The 19,607-nt window shown below is 37.9% G+C and overlaps 1 protein-coding gene across 11 annotated transcripts in view; it reads left to right on the forward strand.

The window, feature by feature from the left end:
• Positions 1-19,607, forward strand: part of RNGTT (RNA guanylyltransferase and 5'-phosphatase) — a 262,608-nt gene that overhangs the window by 22,341 nt on the left and 220,660 nt on the right. For 10 of the 11 annotated variants that reach the window (XR_004957608.1, XM_036248258.1, XM_036248260.1 and 7 more), the window contains exons 5-7: positions 8,701-8,794; positions 11,280-11,520; positions 19,188-19,297. Coding sequence is in view for 10 of the 11 variants with exons in the window: in XM_036248258.1 (XP_036104151.1) it covers positions 8,701-8,794; positions 11,280-11,520; positions 19,188-19,297 (445 nt within the window). In the remaining variant the exon portion in view is untranslated. The remainder of the gene's footprint in view (positions 1-8,700; positions 8,795-11,279; positions 11,521-19,187; positions 19,298-19,607) is intronic. The other variant, XM_036248259.1, reaches the window with a different exon arrangement.

The raw sequence follows: 19,607 nt of genomic DNA on the forward strand, positions 1-19,607 counted from the left end.
GTTTCCAGATGTGGAATCAGTTATTTCTCTAAGGGGCCTGGTTTCTGAGTTCCTTTTAGTGAAAAATATTATTTAGAGACAATCTGGGTATTAGCTTTTCATCATTAAACCCATTAACATTTTTGTAGTTAAACACACAAATATTCACACCATGTGGGAAAAGTACTCTATAAATAATGCCACATCAGTTCTTAAGGTTAAGTTTTGTCCCCAGATGATTTACCAAAATCTTATTTTTTTAGACCTGTTTTGAAATTATAATTACAAATAAGAGATTATTTAGCTATATGTATTTGTTTGCATGTACAAGAATAACTGTTTTGAGAATAAGAATTTTGTGGACTGGAGAAATTAAAAAATCTGTTTTGTGTTAAAAGAGAAACATCTGATTTCTTGGTAAATGGTAGACTATGTATAATAGATACAGAGCTTAACAATGCCTGTAATTACTTCATGTGTTTCTAGTTATAAAGACATGTAACAGTTTTGTGAATATGTATTTTCTTGAGTAGCACATGCTTATTTTTGTAAACATCTTTTGATTAAATAAAAATATTAAAGATAACTTGGCACATTACAAGTTCTTAATAATTATTAGTTTCTTTTTAATGTTCTTATTTTTGTTGCTCTTTGAAACCTAGTCTAAACCTCAGCACTGTTGACATTTTGTACTGGATAGTGTTTTAATTTGGGGTACGCTCCTGTGCATTGTAGGATGTTTAACAGAATCCCTAGTCTTACCCCCTACGTGCTAGTTATGACAACTAAACATGTCTCCTGACATTGTTAAGTGTTCTTGGGTGGGGTGGGGTTTGGGGGCATAAGTGCCCCCATTGGAAAACCACTGATTTAGACTAATCAGGTAAGTTTTTTGATCCTAAAAAAATAATTTATCTGACTAGTGAGATAGAAAGGAAATTGTGTGCATTAAGATCAGGCTTTATTTAAAGATATGTTGCCAGAAGCCCTTTATGGTCACTTCTTTTAATTTATACTTATATGTCCAGTATGTATATTTCTAGAGTTATAGTTCATCTTTTTCTCATTTTGTTAGGGAGATTGTTTCTTCTCTTGATTTGATTTTAAAAGAAGTACAGTTTTCATTTAATATGTGGATTAGTGTTAATAATTTTTGAAAAACTTTATAAATTTATTTCATTATTCTTAGCTTACCTAGAAAACGAAGACAAATTTGAATAAGAAGTTGACTTAAAGTAGTTAACAGTGAGCTAATTTTTATTATTTTTTAAAATTTTATTATTATTTTTTAATTCTCACCTGAGGATACATTTCTATTTAGAGTGGGAGGGAGGGAGAGAGGGAGAGAAACTTTGACATGACAGGAACACATTGACTGGTTGCCTCCTGCATGATTCTGACTAGGGCCGGGGACGAACTGCAACCGAGGTATGTGCCCTTGACCAGAATTGAACCTGCTGCCTCATTGGTCCATAGGCTGATGCTCTAACTGCTGAGCCAAACTGGCCAGGTCCTTATCTTTAGTTTTAAACTGTGCTTTTTACTTGCCACTAGGTGGATCTATTCTCATAATGAACTGAGGAAAACTTGTATATTTTTTTTTAATCCTCACCTGAGGATATCTTTTTATTGATTAGGAGAGAGAGAGAGAGAGAGAGAGAGAGAGAGAGAGAGAATGATGTGAGAGAGAAACATCCATTAGTTGCCTCCTGTCTACGCCCTGACCTGGGAATCAAACCCACAACCTAGTTATGTGCCCTGACCGGGAATTGAATCTGCAAACTTTTGTTAACATGGGACAGTCCTCCAAACAAATGAGCCACCTAGCCAGGGCTAAAGTCTTTTTTTCTTTTTCTTTTTTTTTTTAACATTGAAGGCATATCAGACAAGCTTGTTGTCCACTTAATTCATGGAATTATTTTACATTAAATGCAAAATCTTCCTTTTATTTTTGGGTAGAGATTTGTCAGTAAGACCAAAACTTGATGTATTTTTCATAACAATGAATATTAAAAGAGCAATTGTACTTTCTTAAATTATATATTGTCACGATTCAATTAGCTGGCATTGTTCTTACATTTGCTATTTATAAAAATATTTAATGGTGCTAGAGTAAAAATTAGATGCAAAAACAGTAGTGGTTTAGGGGAGAAACATATCTAAAGTTAGAATATTAGTTTCTTAAATTGGTCTGAAATATAAAGCAGAAAGGAAACTTACATGTTGGGTTAAGATACATGTTGAATAAAAAGTCTGTGTAAAGCCTATGTTTTTGGGGAACTTTTTCAAATACCCCTTTCTTAAAAAAACAATGAAGAGTGATGGCATTTATAGAATTTCATTGTTATAGCCATTTACTTCTAACGGGGGTCTTTTTCTGTTCAGGGCTGATCTCTTTATTTTTTATTTCTTCCTTTCAGAAACTTCATTTCAGTTATATCCTTGTTCTCTTTTATTGTCAGTCTCTGATTTAACTATGTCCTTTTCAGCCTATAAACATATCTAAGCCTCTCAGATCAAATATTACCATCTCTGCAAAACAAAACAAAAAAAACCAAAAACACCCGCCAACCTCCTCCCCCCAAACTACATGTTTCTTTCTTTTTTATATTTCCCCTTCCTAGTTGACTTTTTGAAAGATTGATACTTTATTTATTCTCATTCACTTTTTTGCAATCTGGAGTCCTCCCTCTGTACTCTTAAATTATGACTTTCAGTTCAAATCATTATGTGACATTTAAACAAATCAAGCGCTAATGTCTTGAAACTTCCTTTTTTTCGTTGTTGTTGACACACACAAAAAACAGTTCATTTTTAGTCTTTGTTTATGGTCATCCCCCTGCCCCCCACCTATTCTTGAAAAGTTGGTTTTCCTCATATTTTATCCTTAATTTTCTCTTATTTTACATACCCATTCTCAGCGATCTTATCCACACAATAGGTCCCTTCCATAGTTGACTATATATTGATTTTTTTTTTTTATCCTCATCTGAGGACATTTTTCCATTTTTTGTTCAGATAGAGTGGGAGGGAGAGAGAGAGAGAGAGAGAGAGAGAGAGAAACATCAACATGAAAGGGACACATCGAGTGGCTGCCACCCCCACAGCCCAACCAGGGCCGGGGACAAACTGCAACCGAGATACGTGCCCTTAGGAGAAACCGAACCCGCATCTCTCTGGACCGCAGGCTGATGCTCTAACCACTGAGCAAAACTGGCCAGGGCAATATTGATCATTTAAAAAAATTTTTTTTATTGATTTTTGAGAGAAAAGAAGGGAGAGGGAGGGAGAGATAGAAACATCCTTGAGAGAGAAGCATCAACATTGATTGGTTGCCTCTTGCACAGCCCCTACTGGGCATCTAGCCCGCATCCCCGGGCATGTGCCCTGACCAGGAATGGAACTGGCCACCTCTTGATGCATGGGTCAACACTCAACCACTGAGCCACACCAACCAGGCAGGCTATGTTGATTATCCTTGAATCTACAACTTTAGCCAGACCTCTCTGTGAAGCTCTTTACTATTATTTATAAATACTTCTAAGTTCCACAAGAACCTTAAACTCAGCATATCCAACTCTATGTACTTAACTTGTTGCCTTGGCTAAAAGATGATGTAAACTCCGGTACTTCCTAACCTAGTAAATGTTACCACTGATTAGTTATTCGAACCAGAAAACAAAGACTCCTTTTATTTTATTTCTTTTATCCTCACCCGAGGACATTTTTCCATTTTTTGTACAGATAGAGTGGGAGGGAGAGAGAGGAAGGGAGAGAGAGAGAAACATCGATGTGAAGGGACACATCAAGTGGCTGCCACCCGCACGACCAACCAGGGCCGGGGACAAACTGCAACCGAAGTACGTGCCCTTAGCGGGAACCGAACCCGGGTCTCTCCGGACCGCAGGCCGACGCTCTAACCGCTGAGCCAAACTGGCCAGGGCCAAAGACTCCTTTTAAATCTTTTTTCTCATTATTGACATTCACCCCTCAGATTGCAGATTCCACCTTAAATGTCTCTTTACTCTGCTTTTCTTTTTTATCCCCATCACTGTGACCTTTGTAACTTAAACTCTCATCTTACACACAGACTACTGAGATGGTTTCCTTATGGTTTTCTTGTGTCACTGTTGCGTCCTCTGTATCTTCTCTTGAGCTGCCATTGGAGTGGATTGTCTGAAATCTGATAATTTTATTGCCATGCTTAAAATTCTCTAATTAATTTCCCCATTGCCCTTATTATTTTTTTAGTATAATGCACAAGCTTCCTCAGGGTTTGACTCTTTCACTGTCTCCAAATGCATTTGGCATTACTTTCTTATATTCCATGCTCTAGCCCTTCTGATTCATTTGAAGTTTGCTGTATGTGCTATTTTGATTCGTAAAACTACATGTGAACAAATTATTCCTACTGTCTGCAGTTCCTTTGTGTCCTTGTTTATCAAGCATTGTTCATTGACTAAATTTTTTTTTTTTTAATCCTCACCTAAGGATATCTTTTCCTTGATTTTTCTTAGAGAGGAAGGGAGAGAGGGGTGAGGTAGAGGAATGTGTCCAGACCAGGGATTGAACCCAAAACCTGGGTATCTGCCTTGACTGGGAATTGAAACTGCAATCTTTTTTTTTTTTAAATCCTCACCCGAGGACATTTTTTTCATTTTTTGTTCAGACAGAGTAGGAAGGAGAGAGAGAGAGAGAGAAACATCGACGTGAAAGGGACACCTCAAGTGGCTGCCTCCTGCACGACCCAACCAGGGCCGGGGACAAACCGCAACCGAGGTACATGCCCTTAGTGGGAACCGAACCCGGATCTCTGGAGCACAGGTCGATGCTCTAACCGCTGAACCAAACCGGCCAGGACTGAACCTGCAATCTTTTGGTGTATATTGACAGTGCTTTGATCAATGAGCCACCTGGCCAGGGTCATTGACTAAGGTTTTTATTCTAACTGTTAATCATTTTATTTACTATGAATGTAGAAATAGGTGATTTGGCTCCACTGATAGTAACTCTAAGGTACTGTTTTTTGTTTTTTTTTATCCTCACCAGAGGACATTTTTGCATTTATCTTCATATAGAACAGGAGGGAGAGAGGGAGAAAAAGAGAGAAACATCCATGCAAGAGAGACATATCGAGTGGTTGCCACCCACACGACCCCAACCGGGCCAAGGACAAACTGCAACCACGGTATGTATGTGCCCTTAGCGGGAACCGAACACGCCAGAGCACAGGTACTGGTTTTAAATATTTTTTAAGTAGCAAAAACCTGTTTTGGAAAGAAGTTTTACCCTATTACAGAAATGGGATGAAAATAATATTTTATTGGTATATTTTAAAAAATGTATCGAATTTATAACATTTTCAATAAAATCGCAGAAAACAAGGCCTTGTTGATGAACATTAACATTTGGAATGTGTTATTAAAGCCAATTGCAGACTTGTACTATCATCTCACTTTAATATCTAATTCAAAAAAATCAGCATTATGGAGATATAATTTATATGTATAGTAAACTGCATTATTTTGAAGTGTACAATTTGATGAGTTTTGACAGCTAGAGATACCCATGAAACCACAATCAAGATTCAGAGCATTGCCCTGGCCAGTGTGGTTTAGTTGGTTGGGTGTCATTCTGTGCACTGAAAGGTTGCTGGTTGGATTCACAGTCAGGGCACATGCCAGGGTTACAGGCTCCATCCTTGGTAGGTGGCGTGCAGGAGGCAGCCAATCGATGTTTCACTCACATCTGTGTTTCTCTCTTTCTTTTCTTCCTTCCTCTCTCTCTCTTAAAAAAAAAAGATTCAGCCCTGGCCGGTTTGGTTCAGCGATTAGAGCGTTGGCCCGCGGTCCTGAGAGACCCCGGTTCGGTTCCCGCTAAGGGCATGTGCCTCGGTTGCAGTTTGTCCCCGGCCCTGGCTGGTCGTGCGGGTGGCAACCACTCGATGTGTTCCTTTCACATCGATGTTTCTCTCTCTCTCTCCCTCCCACCCTACCTGAACAAAAAAAAAAATGGAAAAATGTCCTCGGTTGAGGATTAAAAAAAAAAAAAGATTCAGAACATTTGCATCTTATGTCTGTTTGTGTTCATCCTAAACCCTTAGTTGTAGATTAAGTGATCACTTTCTACTTTCTGTCACTATAGATTCGTTTGCATTTTCTAGAATTTTAAAAATGAAATATATTTTGGATATAACTATAATGTAAAGTGTACAATATATTAATTTGATACGTTTGATATATATATTTTTATCCTCGCCCGAGGACATTTTTCTATTTTTTGTTCAGACACAGTGGGAGGGAGAGAAAGGAAGAGAGAGAGAGAGAGAGAGAGAGAGAGAGAGAGAGACATCGCCATGAAAGGGACACATTGAGTGGCTGTCACCCACACAACCAAGCAGGGCTGGGGACAAACTGCAACCGAGGTACGTGCCCTTAGCGGGAACTGAACCCGGGTCTCTCTGGACCACAGGCCGACGCTCCTACTGCTGAACCAAACCAGTCAGGGCCGTTTGCACATTTTAATGTGATTGCCATTAGAGATAATTAACACTTCTCTCATGTTACATAATTATATTTTCTTTTTAGTAATTGGAATATTAAATTATAGTTTCTTAGCAAGTTTGATGATTATAATACAATATTTTGTTTATATTCACTATACTGTGCTTTAGATGTTTTGCAAGTTTTTACCCTTAAACATCTGTTTCATACCATACCCCTCATGCCCTGGTAACCACCATTTTACTCTGTTTTTATGACTTTGGTTTTTTAAGACTTCACATATAAGGAATATCATATAGGACTTGTCCTTTGCTGTCTTATTTATCTCCTAAGTATAATGTGGTCAAGGTCCTTCTGTGTTGTCACAATTGGCAGGATGTCCACATCTTCTTTATTTATTCATTTGTTGAACTGTGCACTTAGGTTGTTTCCATATCTTGGCTATTGTGAATAATGCTGCAAAAAATGTAGGAGTTTATATATCTCTTTGATATTCTGTTTTTATTTCCTTTGGGCATATACCTAGAAGTGGAATTGCTGGGTCACATGGTAGATCTCTTTTGAATATTTTGAGGAACCTTTATGTTTTCCATGGTGATTAAACCAATTTACATTTTCACCAGCAGTGTACAAGGGGTCCCTTTTCTCCACATTCTGTTAACACTTATCTCTTGTCTTCTTGATGATAGCCATTCTAACAGGTGAGAAGTGATATCTCATTTTTTTTTTTAATTTTTATTTTCTCTTGATTTTAGAGAGAGAGGAAGGAGAGGTAGTGAGAGATGGAAAACATTGATTGGCCTCCTCCTGCACGCCCAGCCCTGGGCATTGGGCTTACAGCCTGGGCATGTGCCCTGACTGGGAATTGAACCAGCGACCTTTTGGTGCATGAGTTGACACTCAGCCACCGAGCCACACTGGCCGGGTGATATCTCATATGGTTTTGATTTGCATTTCCCTGGTGATTAGTGACGTTGAGCATATTTTTAAAATTTATTTATTTTATTTTGTAAAATATGTTTTTATTGATTTTTTAGAGAGAGAGGAAGGGAGAGAAAGAGAGAAACATTGATGTGTGAGAGATACATCGATTGGCTGCCTGCTGTATGCTCCTTACTAGGGATTGAGCCTGCAACCTGGGCATGTGCCTTGACCAGGAGCGGAACTGGGACCTCTCAGTCTATCGCTCAATTCACCGAGCCATTCCAACCGGGCATTAATGGCATCTTTTAAAGAGCAAACATTTACTATTTGAAGTAGTTTTTTTAATCAATATGTACATTTTTATATTTTATCTAAGAAGTGTTTTCCTACACCAAGGTTGCAAAGATTTTCTCCTGTATTTTCTTCTAGAAGTTTTATAATTTTAACTTTTAGTTTATTTCTTATTTGATTTTGGTTGTATTCTATCAGGATGCTTTATATACATAGAGAAGACTAGTTTGTAGAAGGTAACATTAAAAAAGAAAAACATAGTCTTAAATGTCAGGGTAGCCTACCATAAAACATAGATAACAGGAAAGCCTTTATTTTGAGGTTTGCAGGAGAGTGAGTTAACCTGGCAGTATTGTTGTCATGTTGGTAATGTCCATCAAGCTGTTATTATGTTTCCAAAGTAGTTAAAATGACTTACAAATGCAATTATTTTTAGAATTTATGAAGCTCAATTGCAGCTTTTCAGATCTCAAATATGTCCTGAAAAAAGGCTTAAGAAAAATAAATTTGTTTTCTCAGCAGGATTTTCTTCTAAAAGTTTTTTTCAAAAGATTATAAGGTGATATAAAGATATGGTCAGTTGGTTTCTAGAAAACTTAAAAGTAGTTTTATTTTCATTATACTGTGTCATCAGTGAATTATTTTCTGTATCTAGTCAGGGGGGTGTGTGTTCTTAGAGTTGTGTGCTTGATGAAAGTACCTCCTTATTTAAAATGCTTGAACTCTTTTAGTTTTGAGAGAAGTCTTGAGATCCTAGAGACAATTTGTAACTAATAAATCAATATATTATAATAAATCAATATATAGTATGTACACATAAACTTCAAGCTGGTGCTATAAATTGGATTCTAAGCAACTAAAACTGACAAGTTACTAATAGTTATGAGAGAGCTGAGTTTTTAAAAATGTAGTTATTTAATAAAAAGATAGAAATATTTTGAAAGCAGATTGCAATTTTGAAGTAAAATGTGGCCTCTGAAGTGATTTATTAACTTTAAAACAGTGCTATTTTATTTTCTAGGTGTTCATTGTACCCATGGTTTCAATCGCACTGGTTTCCTCATATGTGCCTTTTTGGTGGAGAAAATGGACTGGAGGTATTTGTTTCTTGTTATTATGGAAGAAGACATATTTAGTAATTGATAAAAAAAATTTCATTGATTTTTAAAAAATTTTTAGTTTTAGCATTTTATATTGCCAAATTTTTGAAGCCATGATTAATATAATTTGAATTTGCTTTTCATTTTAGATTTGGTTAATTTTTAGAATACCTTTCATTCATTACCTGGTATTTTTGTACAAAGTAGCACTTTAGTTGAGTGTTGATGGATCCCATATACTATGTATTTTCTTTTCTAGATGCTTTTCTCTTATTAGAGACAAATTCTTCCAATATTTTGTATTCATATGCACCTTTTGAAGTTATTACTGTTGTTTTTTTCATTTTTAACAGTACCTTTTTAACTGTTTTTTTTTTTTAATCCTCACCTGAGGACATTTTTGCGTTTATCTTCAGATAGAGTGGGAGGGAGAGAGTGAGGAAGAGAGAGAGAAAATATTGATGTGAGAAAGACACATTTACTGGTCGCTGCCTATACAACCCCAACCGAGGCTGGGGACAAACTGCAACCAAGATACGTGCCCTTAGCGGGAACTGAACCCAGGTCTCTCTGGTCCATGGGCCAATGCTCTAACAACTGAGCGAAACTGGCCAGGGCAACAGTACCTTTTTATAACTGTTAAGTACTAGGAAAAACTTACAAAATGTACTAGCAAAACCTTACAAGATATACGGAAAAGGTACGTTGGGGACAGAGTTGCTCCATTTAAACCAATCAGCATGATTTTATTGACCACCGTTATTAGTGAAATACCTTTTTAGATCCTGAGACACTAGAACTTTAATTACTCAGAAATTCCTGAGAGAATGGGATATTTCTAACTGAATTTCCTCATTTACTGATTGAGGGTCATTATTTTGTTTACAAAGCCTTTCACACTAGGTCCTTCTCTGAATATAATCAGCTGAAGTATAAACATCTGATGTATATTTTATTTCCCTGTTCATGCATCCTCAGTGGTTCTCTTCTTTTTTTTTTTAAATCCTCACTTGAGGATATTTTTCTATGTATCTTGAGACAGAGTAGGAAGGAGAGAAAGGGAGAGAGAGAGAAATGTCCACGTGAGAGGGACACATCGACTGATTGTCTCCCACACGACCCTGACCGGGGCCTGGGAGGAACCGCAACCGAGGTACGTGTCCTTCTTTGGCTGGAATCAAACCTGCAACTCATTGGTCTGTGGGTTGACGCTCTAAATGCTGAGCCAAACCAGCCAGGGCCTCAGTGGTTCTCATCTGCATGCACGTCTGGCCTTTCAGATGTTCTATACCAGTGATTTTCAACATTTTTCATCCCATGGCCTACATAAACTACTAAAAATCTGTGCCACCTTAAAAATATTTTTCTTGCCAATCTGACCAAAAAAATTGGCATAATTTTGATTCATTCATACCGGACAGCTGTTGTGTTGGCTGTCCTCTTTTTTTAAACTTGATAATCTAAGGGAAAAGAGGTCATTAACCCTGACTAAATAGTCAGGTATTGTTATGTTTTAGAAATTCTTGCGGTATGCTGGTGGTAAATCACCGCTATACACAATAACCCCAGAGTCTTGTGTCAGATTCAGCTATGCTTAGGCTTTCTCTAATAACAGATGCTTGTATTGCCTGGGTTTGTTGAAAGTTCCTGAAAACTCAGCATGCTTTTTACTTTTATTGATTTTTTTTTTTTTTTTAATCCTCAACCGAGGACATTTTTCCATTTTTTGTTCAGATAGAGCAGGAGGGAGAGAGAGGAAGAGAGAGAGGGAGAAACATCGATGTGAAGGGACACATCGAGTGGCTGCCACCCGCACGACCAACCAGGGCCGGGTACAAACTGCAACCGAGGTACGTGCCCTTAGCGGGAACCGAACCCGGGTCTCTCTGTACCGCAGGCCGACGCTCCAACCGCTGAGCCAAACCGGCCAGGGCACTTTTATTGATATTTCTGTTCACATTTCGTTGACTGATGTTTTTCCTTAGAGTCAGACCTCAACCTTTTTTTAGAGAGAGGGGGAGAGAGAGAGAGAGAGAAACATCTATGTGAGAGAGAAACATTGACTGGTTGCCACTCACACAATACCAACCGGGGCCGAGGACAAACTGCAAATGAGGTACATGCCCTTAGCAGGAACCAAACCCAGGACTCTCTGGTCCGCAGGCTGACACTCTGACCTCTGAGCCAAACCGGCCAGGGCCAGACCTCAACCTTAAAACTTCACACTCTACCCGTGTCTCTTCTATACACTCATTGCAGTTTACTTATAGAGTAAGGAATTAGCAATGTACCTTATGTTAAAACTGTTTCAGAATGAATTTGTCTCTGGATAGATTGAATGCCTTAAGAGTGGGACTATGGTTTCTGTATTTTATAAATCTCTATATACTTCATATGGTGCCTTAAATATAATAAGTAAGTTGTGAGAAATCTGCATAAATAGAGAGTAGTGAGGACATTGCACGGTGTTTGTTTTCCATAGTATTGAAGCAGCAGTTGCCACTTTTGCTCAAGCGAGACCACCAGGAATTTATAAGGGTGATTATTTGAAAGAACTTTTTCGTCGCTATGGTGATATAGAGGAAACACCACCTCCACCTGTATTGCCAGATTGGTGTTTTGAGGATGATGAAGAGGAAGATGAGGATGAGGATGGAAAAAAGGAATCAGAACCTGGGTCAAGTGCCTCCTTTGGCAAAAGGAGAAAAGAACGGTTAAAACTGGTAATGTTTAAAACTGGTAATATTATAGTCTTTACCTTTTTCTTCAGCAGGTTTATGACAGTGGAGTATTGACTGTGTTTGTTTTACTAGATTTGTGAGATTATTTCCTTCTAGCTATTTCTGAAGACTCTTGATAGCGATGAGTCTGCCTTTTCTGCAAGACAAGTCTGTTATGTAAATTCATCCTGTTTGTTTCTTAGGTATACCAAAGAACTCTTAGATGTTAAATTAAGAATTTACTATTTCTTTGCAAAGTATTGTGAAATTCCAACTAAATATCTAGTGAAAAATTTCCTAATGCTTTACAAAATTGTCACATAATTACATAATTTTACATATAAATTTTGCTCCTTCCCATGTGTGTTATTTTTATATTTTCTGTCAAGTTGAACTGAGAAGATACTTCGATGGCCAACTCCCATTAATCTTCTAGAAATAAAAGGCCTAACTAAAAACATTGTATGTTATTTTTTTTCTGGGGCAGGGGTAGGAGAGATGTTGAGAAGAAAAGTACTGGTTGTACTTGTACATACACAAGTTATATGGTGTAGGCCAAAGGGGAAATTTAGGGATAGTGTGGACATAATTAAGTGTAATGAAGTCAGTAATTAAGGTGTGTGGGAATCATAGTTAGCAGTAAACACCACAACTCATTTATTAGTACCAGTGATTCACAGGTAAGGAAGAAAATGTCTTATTTTATTTAATTCATATAATTTAGTTATTTTGGGCTTTAAATAAAAGTCCCTTGTTTGAAAAACATTGTCTTACTATGTATTTACCCATTTCAAACTTTAAAACTCTAAGGCCACTTAAAAGTATAAATTGCTTTGAAGCACAGAAATACTTAAAAAAATTATTTTTCTTTATTGAGTTTAGAGAGAGAGGAAGGGAGAGGGAGAGAGAAATAGAAACATCGATTGGCCGCCTCCTGCATGCCCTCCACTGGGTATCTGGCCCACAACATGTGCATGTGCTGTGACCGGGAATCGAACCTGTGACCTCTTGGTGCATGGGTCGACACTGTACCACTAAGCCACATTGGCTGGGCCAGAAGTAATTTCAAAAATAGTTTATTATTCTTTTGGACTATTTATTCTTTCCTGGATTTAGATATATGAAATTACTGAATCACATACCTAGAAAAATAGGAATCACATTCTAAAGAACGTCTAAGAGTGAGACATAATATAACAATAATTACCCTCATGATACCATTTTTGTAAGGGATATTTTTTTTTAAGGGGCATAGTTTCTAAGGGGGATTATTTTTTAAGAAGAACATTATGAATATATGCTTAGTGTGTTTTTGAATTACAAAATAGTATTTGAAAGTGTAAAAGAGTTTAAAACAAAGAGTTACTATTTTGTAAAATGGGGTCAAGTTTGTAGTTTTCTTTTGCCAGCAGAATGGGTCTAAAAAAATGACATTTATTTTATAATACCAAATATCATTAAATCCCTAGTTGCAAATGAGCTCAAGCAACATCAAGAGAAAACTAGCCAAGATGACATATTCCTTTAGGGAAAATAAATTACAGTTAAAATAAAATCCTTGTCCTGGTTGGTTTTGCTTAGTGATTAGAGTGTCGGCCTGCGGACCAATGAGTCATGGGTTCGATCCCGGTCAAGGGCATGTACCTTAGTTGTGGTTCGTCCCCGGCCCCGCTCAGGGCTGTGCAGGAAGCAACCAGTCGATGTGTCCCTTTCACATCGATGTTTCTCTCTCTCTCTCTCTTCCCCTCCTTCTCTCCCTCCCACTGTATCTGAAGTTAAACAGAAAAATATCCTCGGGTGAGAATTAAAAAAATAAAAAAAATCCTTAACTTAGTGTCTCCTGTTTTGTTTTGTCATTTACTAAGAGGGGTATTTAAAAAATTCCACACTATGATTATGTATTACCTGTTTCTCCTTGTAGTTCTATTATTTTTGCTTTATATATTTTTGGGTGACATTGTTTGGTTTACACAAAATGTGTGAAAGATTATTTTATCCCTATAGTAGCTTAACTTAGCATTGTAAAATATCTGACTTAGTATGATTGCATAAGTGTTCTTTTGATAGTGTTTGTATGGAGTGTCTTTTTTCTACCCTTTTACTTACAACCTTTATTTGTTTTTCATTTAAGGTATGTCTCTCATAAGCATCGTTGGGTTTTATTTATCTGGCCAACAGTTTTTGTCTTATTGGAGTATTTAGTCCATGTACATTTATTTTACTGATTTCTTTATTTTAGATTTAAACTTGTCTTACTGTTTTTGTTTGTTTCATTTGTGGTATGTTTCTTTTTTAAAATTAAATTTATTGGGGTGACATTGGTGAATAGGATCATATAGGTTTCAGGTGTGGATTTCTATGTTATAAGATCTATATATTGCAGTGTGTGTCCACCACCCAAAATCAAATAATCTTCCGACACTGGTGTGTTCCTTTTTATTTTCCTTTCTTGCTTCCTTTATGTTTAAATTTTTTTTAATTCTATCATCCTAACCCATTTAATTTTTTTTAATCCTCACCTGAGGATATTTTTACATTTATCTTCAGACAGACTGGGAGGGAGAGAGAGAGAAACATTGATGTTAGAAAGACACATCGATTGATTGCCATCCGCATGACCCCAACTGAGGCCGGGGATGAACCGCAACTGAGGTACATGCCCTTGGCCGGAATCGAACCTGGAACTCTTTGGTCTGCAGGCTGACGCTCTAACCGCTGAGCCAAACCGGCCAGGGCCTAACCCATTTCTTTTGAAGTTATACATTTCTTTACTATATTTTTAGAGGTTACCCAAGATTTCAGTATGCGTCTTTATGTTAAATGTTAAATTTTGAATATATTAGTACTTTTGCCACTTTTTAGATAATTCAGGAATCATAGGACCTTTGATTCCCTATACCTTTTCCTGCCTTTCTAGTATTGTGTATTTTAATTGTATAAAAATTAAAACCCCAAAAGATATCATCATCATCATTATTATTTTATATAGTTAATCTTCACTAGCTATACCCATGTATTTTTCCTTTCTGGTGGCCTTCATTCTTTCATGTACTTTAAAAAAAATATGTTTTCATTGATTTCAGAGAGAGGAAAGGAGAGGGAGAAAGGGAGGGAGGGAGAGAGGGAGGGAGGGAGGGAGGGAGGGAGAGAGAGAGAGAGAGAGAGATTTATGAGAGAGAGACATCAACATTAGTCAATGCCTCCTGCATCCCCCCTACTAGGGTCGAGCCCATAACCTGGACCTGTGCCCTGACTGGGAATTGAACCAGTGACCTCTTGGTTAATGGGCCTACACTCAATCACTGAGCCACATTGGCTGTACTTTTGTGGTTCCATTTGGATAATTTTCCTTCTGACTGAAGAGCTCTCTAGTATTTTCTTTAATGTGGGCCTGATGGGACACATTCTCTCAGTGTTTGTGTGAATGAAGATGCTGAACATTGAAATCTTGTAATATTTTCTTTTTTAAAAAATGTTTATAAACATGCACTTTAAAAAAAATCCTCACCTGCCTTGGCCGGTTTGGCTCAGCGGTTAGAGCGTCAGCCCGTGGACCAGAGAGTCCTGGGTTCGGTTTCTGCTAAGGGCACGCACCTTGGTTGCAGTTTGTCCCTAGCCTCGGTTGAGGTCGTGTGGGTGGCAACCTGTCAATGTGTCTCTCTCTTTTCCTCCTGCTTTATCTGAAGAGAAATGCTAAATAAATAAATAAATAAATAAATAAATAAATAAATAAATAAATAAATAAAAGGTGTCGTTGGGTGAGGTTAATAATAAAAAAATCCTCACTCAAGGATATGTTTTTCATTGATTTGACAGAGACAGGAAGGATGAAAGAGAGAAAGAGAAACATCAGTATGAGAGAGAAACATCTATCGGATGCCTCCAATATGTGTCCCAACTGGGGATGGAACCCGAACCTGGGTATGTGCCCTGACTGGGAATTGAACCCGCCTCCTTTTGGTGTATGGGATGATGCTCCAACCGAGTGACACCAAGCAGAGATAAGAAGATACACTTCTATATGAACATTATTGAAGTTATCTGTGTATCTCAGTGACTAAATATGGTAAAAAAAAATATATATATATATATGTGTGTGTGTGTGTGTATATATTCACCCGTTTTAGCTTTCCTTTAAAATACTTTCTTTTCTTTCTTTCCTTTTTGTCTTCCTCTCCCTTCCCTTTCCTTTTTTTCCTTTCTTCCAATCATTTGTTATTATATTTAATGGTAGAAATGGTTCTAAAACAGAAATGTCATTGACTGGTAAAGAGAGGTGATGGTGTAATAGAGAGGAATGGTACTCTGATTCTTCAGTCATGAAATCTCTGAGATACACTTATTTAAGAATAACAAAGTAGACATCATATATTAGATAACTATAATGTGATTCAGAATTAGGATCTGAACTGATTGATTGGATTCTATTCAGAACTGTTTTATATTTGACAGGGATGTATGCAGACTAAATATTGTGTTCTTTTTTTCCTTCCCAAGTGGCTCAAGTTGCCAAATCTTTGCCAAAAGATTGATCATTGCAGCTTATAGATCATGTTTTTTAATTTCCTAATTGCATTAACAGCTAGAGTTGTTTTATGGATTTTTCTTAAGACTGATGCCAGCCCTCTTATAGGTCTGAAAGTAATTGTAAGTAATTGTAACATGAATGTAGACTAATTTTTTTTTTTCCACATCTTTGTTGTTGGATGTAAAATGTATTACAGATGTTCCACATTTTTCCCCCATTGACCCCCTCCTCCCCACTCCCGCCCCCCTCCCACCTTTTCCCAAACTATTGTCCGTGTCCATTGGTTATGCATATAAGTTCTTTGGTTTATTTCTTCCCACCCCTCCAACCCCTTTCCCTTTGAGGTTTGTCAGTCTAGCAATAAATTTGTGCTTCTTAATCCCTTCACCTTTTTCATCCATTCCCCCAACCCCCTTCCCAACTGGCAACCAACAAAATGTTCTCTGTATCTATGAGAATGTTCCTGTTCTTCCTGTTCATTTTGTTTGTAGATTCCATTGTTGATAGATATGTATTCATTGCCATTTTGTTTGTTCATACATTTTATCTTTTTCTTTAAAAAGACCCTTCATCATTTCATATAATAACGGTTTGGTAGTGATGAACTCTAACTTTTTCTTGTCTGGGAAAGTTTTTATATGTCCATCGATTCTAAATGACAGCTTTGCAGGATAGAGTAATTTTGGTTGTAGGTTGTTGGTTTTCATCACTCTGAATATTTCTTGCCACTCCCTTCTGGCCTGCAAAGTTTCTTTTGAGAAATCAGCTGACAGCCTAATGGGAACTCCCTTGTAGGTAACTAGCTGCCTTTCTCTTGCTGCTTTTAAGATTCTCTCTTTGTCTTGAACCTTTTGCATTTTGGTGATGATGTGTCTTGGTGTGGGCCTCTTGGGGTTCATCTTGTTTGGGACTCTCTGTGCTTCCTGGACTTGTATGTCTGTTTCCTTCACCAAGTTAGGAAAGTTTTCTGCCATTATTATTTCAAACAGGTTTTCGATTTCTTGTTCTCTCTCTTCTCCTTCTGGCACCCCCAAGATGCGAATGTTGGCACGCTTGAAGTTGTCCCAGAGGCTCCTTACACTATCCTCATTTTTTTGGATTCTTTCTTCTTTTTGCTGTTCTGATTGGGCGTTTTTTGCTTCCTTATATTCTGAATCGATGGTTTGCTCCTTGGATTTACGTACCCTATTATTGAAGCTATGTAAATTATTCTTTATTTCAGTTAAAGCCTCCTTCGTTTCTAACTGTGCATTGATCATTTCTGACTGGTCCTTTTTTATGCTCTTGAGGCCCTCACTGAGTTCATTGAGCATCCTTATAAGCAGTATTTTGAACTCAGCATCTGTTAGGTTGCTTATCTCCATTTCGCTTAGTTCTTTTCTTGGGGTTTTGTTCTGTTCTTTCATTTGGGACCTGTTTCTTTGTCTCCTCATTTTGGCTGCCTCCCTGTGTTTGTTTCAGTGTATTACTTAATGAGAGGTATGGGGCTCGCTGAGACCCGATGCTGCTCGTTTGAAAGAATTTAGGAAAAACCTGAAGCAGGATCCAAGACAGGCCAATCCTATGGTTAAGCAAGTAGCAACAGCTTGGGTGGGCTTGAAAGTTGTGTGGGGCGGGGCGGGGCGGGGCGGGGCCTCAGGGAGTCAGCAGGGCGGGGCTACCAGTGTGAGCCAGGTTGCTGGAGTCCGAGATATGGCGACTGTCTGCTGCCCCAGGGAAGGGCTCACCAAAGGAACAAAGGCCTCTGACAGCATGTTTGTCCCCGAGAAAGCCCCCTCTCCAGCCCTCACTCCAGTGCTAAACAGCTCAGTTCTTCCCTGTATTTCTCTGGTGCCCCTTGAGCTGCCTCCCCTCTGAGCTTAGAGGGAGAGTCCCATAAGTCCCTGTGCCGGCCCTTTAGGGAGCTGCCTGGGGCTCCAGCCACCTCAGCTTCCCTGAGCCTCAGTTTCTGCTGGTTTTTCCAGCCAGAAGTTATGGGGACTTCTCTTCCTGGCACTGGAACCCTGAGCGGGGCACCTGGTGTGGGACGGGGACCCCTCAGTCCTCAGGAAGGACCTTCCCAGCCGCAGGAGCCTCCTGATTTTTATCCGCCACACTTGGGTGTGGGACGAGCCCGTCGTGCCGCGGCGCTGCCGCCACCCCTCACGCCGCCGCCCCTCCTACCGGTCTGGATGTAGCTGCTTTTTTTTTTTTAATTCCGTAGTTGTAGGACTTCCATTCAGCTTGATTTCAGGCGGTTTTGGATGATGGTTGTTCTGTAGTTTTGTTGTAACTTGGATGTGGTTGTGGAAGAACGCGATACTGCGTTTCCCTACGCTGCCATCTTGACCGGAAGTCTAGACTAATTTTTAGTCTTCGAAGTTTTCAGGAGTGTTCTTTATTTGATCTATAAATTTTCCATCTGCTCCACTTCTCTAAGATATTTAAAAAATATCCTTGCTCTGAAATACAGTAAGACACTTTATGTAGTTCTGAATGACAGAATTTAGAGTAAAAATTCAGTGATGAGTAATATTTAGTTTCTGTGTTGATACATCCAATGATTATAGCCTAGCCACTCTGTCTACTGTTATACTCTTATTCTAGTTTACAAAGTTGTATGTTGTGAGTATTTATCCCCTTCAAATCCATATTCAATAAATGATACCACTCCCTTACCTCTTCCCAAATAAGTCTGTGGTGAATGATATAGTATAGATAAGGGTTCAGAATTCTGTTTTTACCACTTTAATAAATTGCATGCAATCGTTATGTCTCATGCACTCGTGAAATAAATATAATAAAATTTACTTTTCAGAGTTATTATAAGGATTCGAGAAAATGTTTGTGAAATGTCAGATAATCTGAGCTCTGAGGAAATGGTAGATAAGTTATTATTGCTGTTATGATTTCTGACTAGTGCCTATGGAATGCTTTGACAGCATGATATAGACACTGGGTTATATATATGTACACTGAAAATCATGTGCTGGATTAAGGAAAACTAGTGTACAACCTCCAGGCAGTTTATAGAGTATCCTGGAGCAGACCATTTCTTTTTCATGTATTTGCTCAGATTTAAGAAAATAAATGAATCTGTTTCTTAGTCTAGTCTTTATAAATGCATTTGAACTCTATTAAAATATTTTTCTTTTATTTTAAGGGTGCTATTTTCTTGGAAGGTGTAACTGTTAAAGGTGTAACTCAAGTAACAACTCAACCGAAGTTAGGAGAAGTACAGCAGAAGTGTCATCAATTCTGTGGCTGGGAAGGGTAATACATATTTGAAATGTTTTAAATAAAATTTGTTCTTACTCTATAACACTTAACATGGGAGCAAACATTAATATACATTTTTTGTTTCTCGAAATTTGTATGTTTACATAGAGTGCTTAAAAAGATGTCAAGAGTTTATCAGATTTTTCTCAATACAAGCAGTGCAATAAGTACAGTTGAGTAAAACGTAGTTGACTCACGTGTCTTCCTAAAGGAATAGAAAATTATTGTTTTCACTCTAATATTTGTTTTGTGTGTTTGATTCTACTGTTGCAGATTAATGTTTGGGTTGCCCTTATTAAGAAAG

Source organism: Molossus molossus, unplaced genomic scaffold (genome assembly GCF_014108415.1).
Source record: "Molossus molossus isolate mMolMol1 unplaced genomic scaffold, mMolMol1.p scaffold_m16_p_8, whole genome shotgun sequence".
Taxonomy (NCBI): domain Eukaryota; kingdom Metazoa; phylum Chordata; class Mammalia; order Chiroptera; family Molossidae; genus Molossus; species Molossus molossus.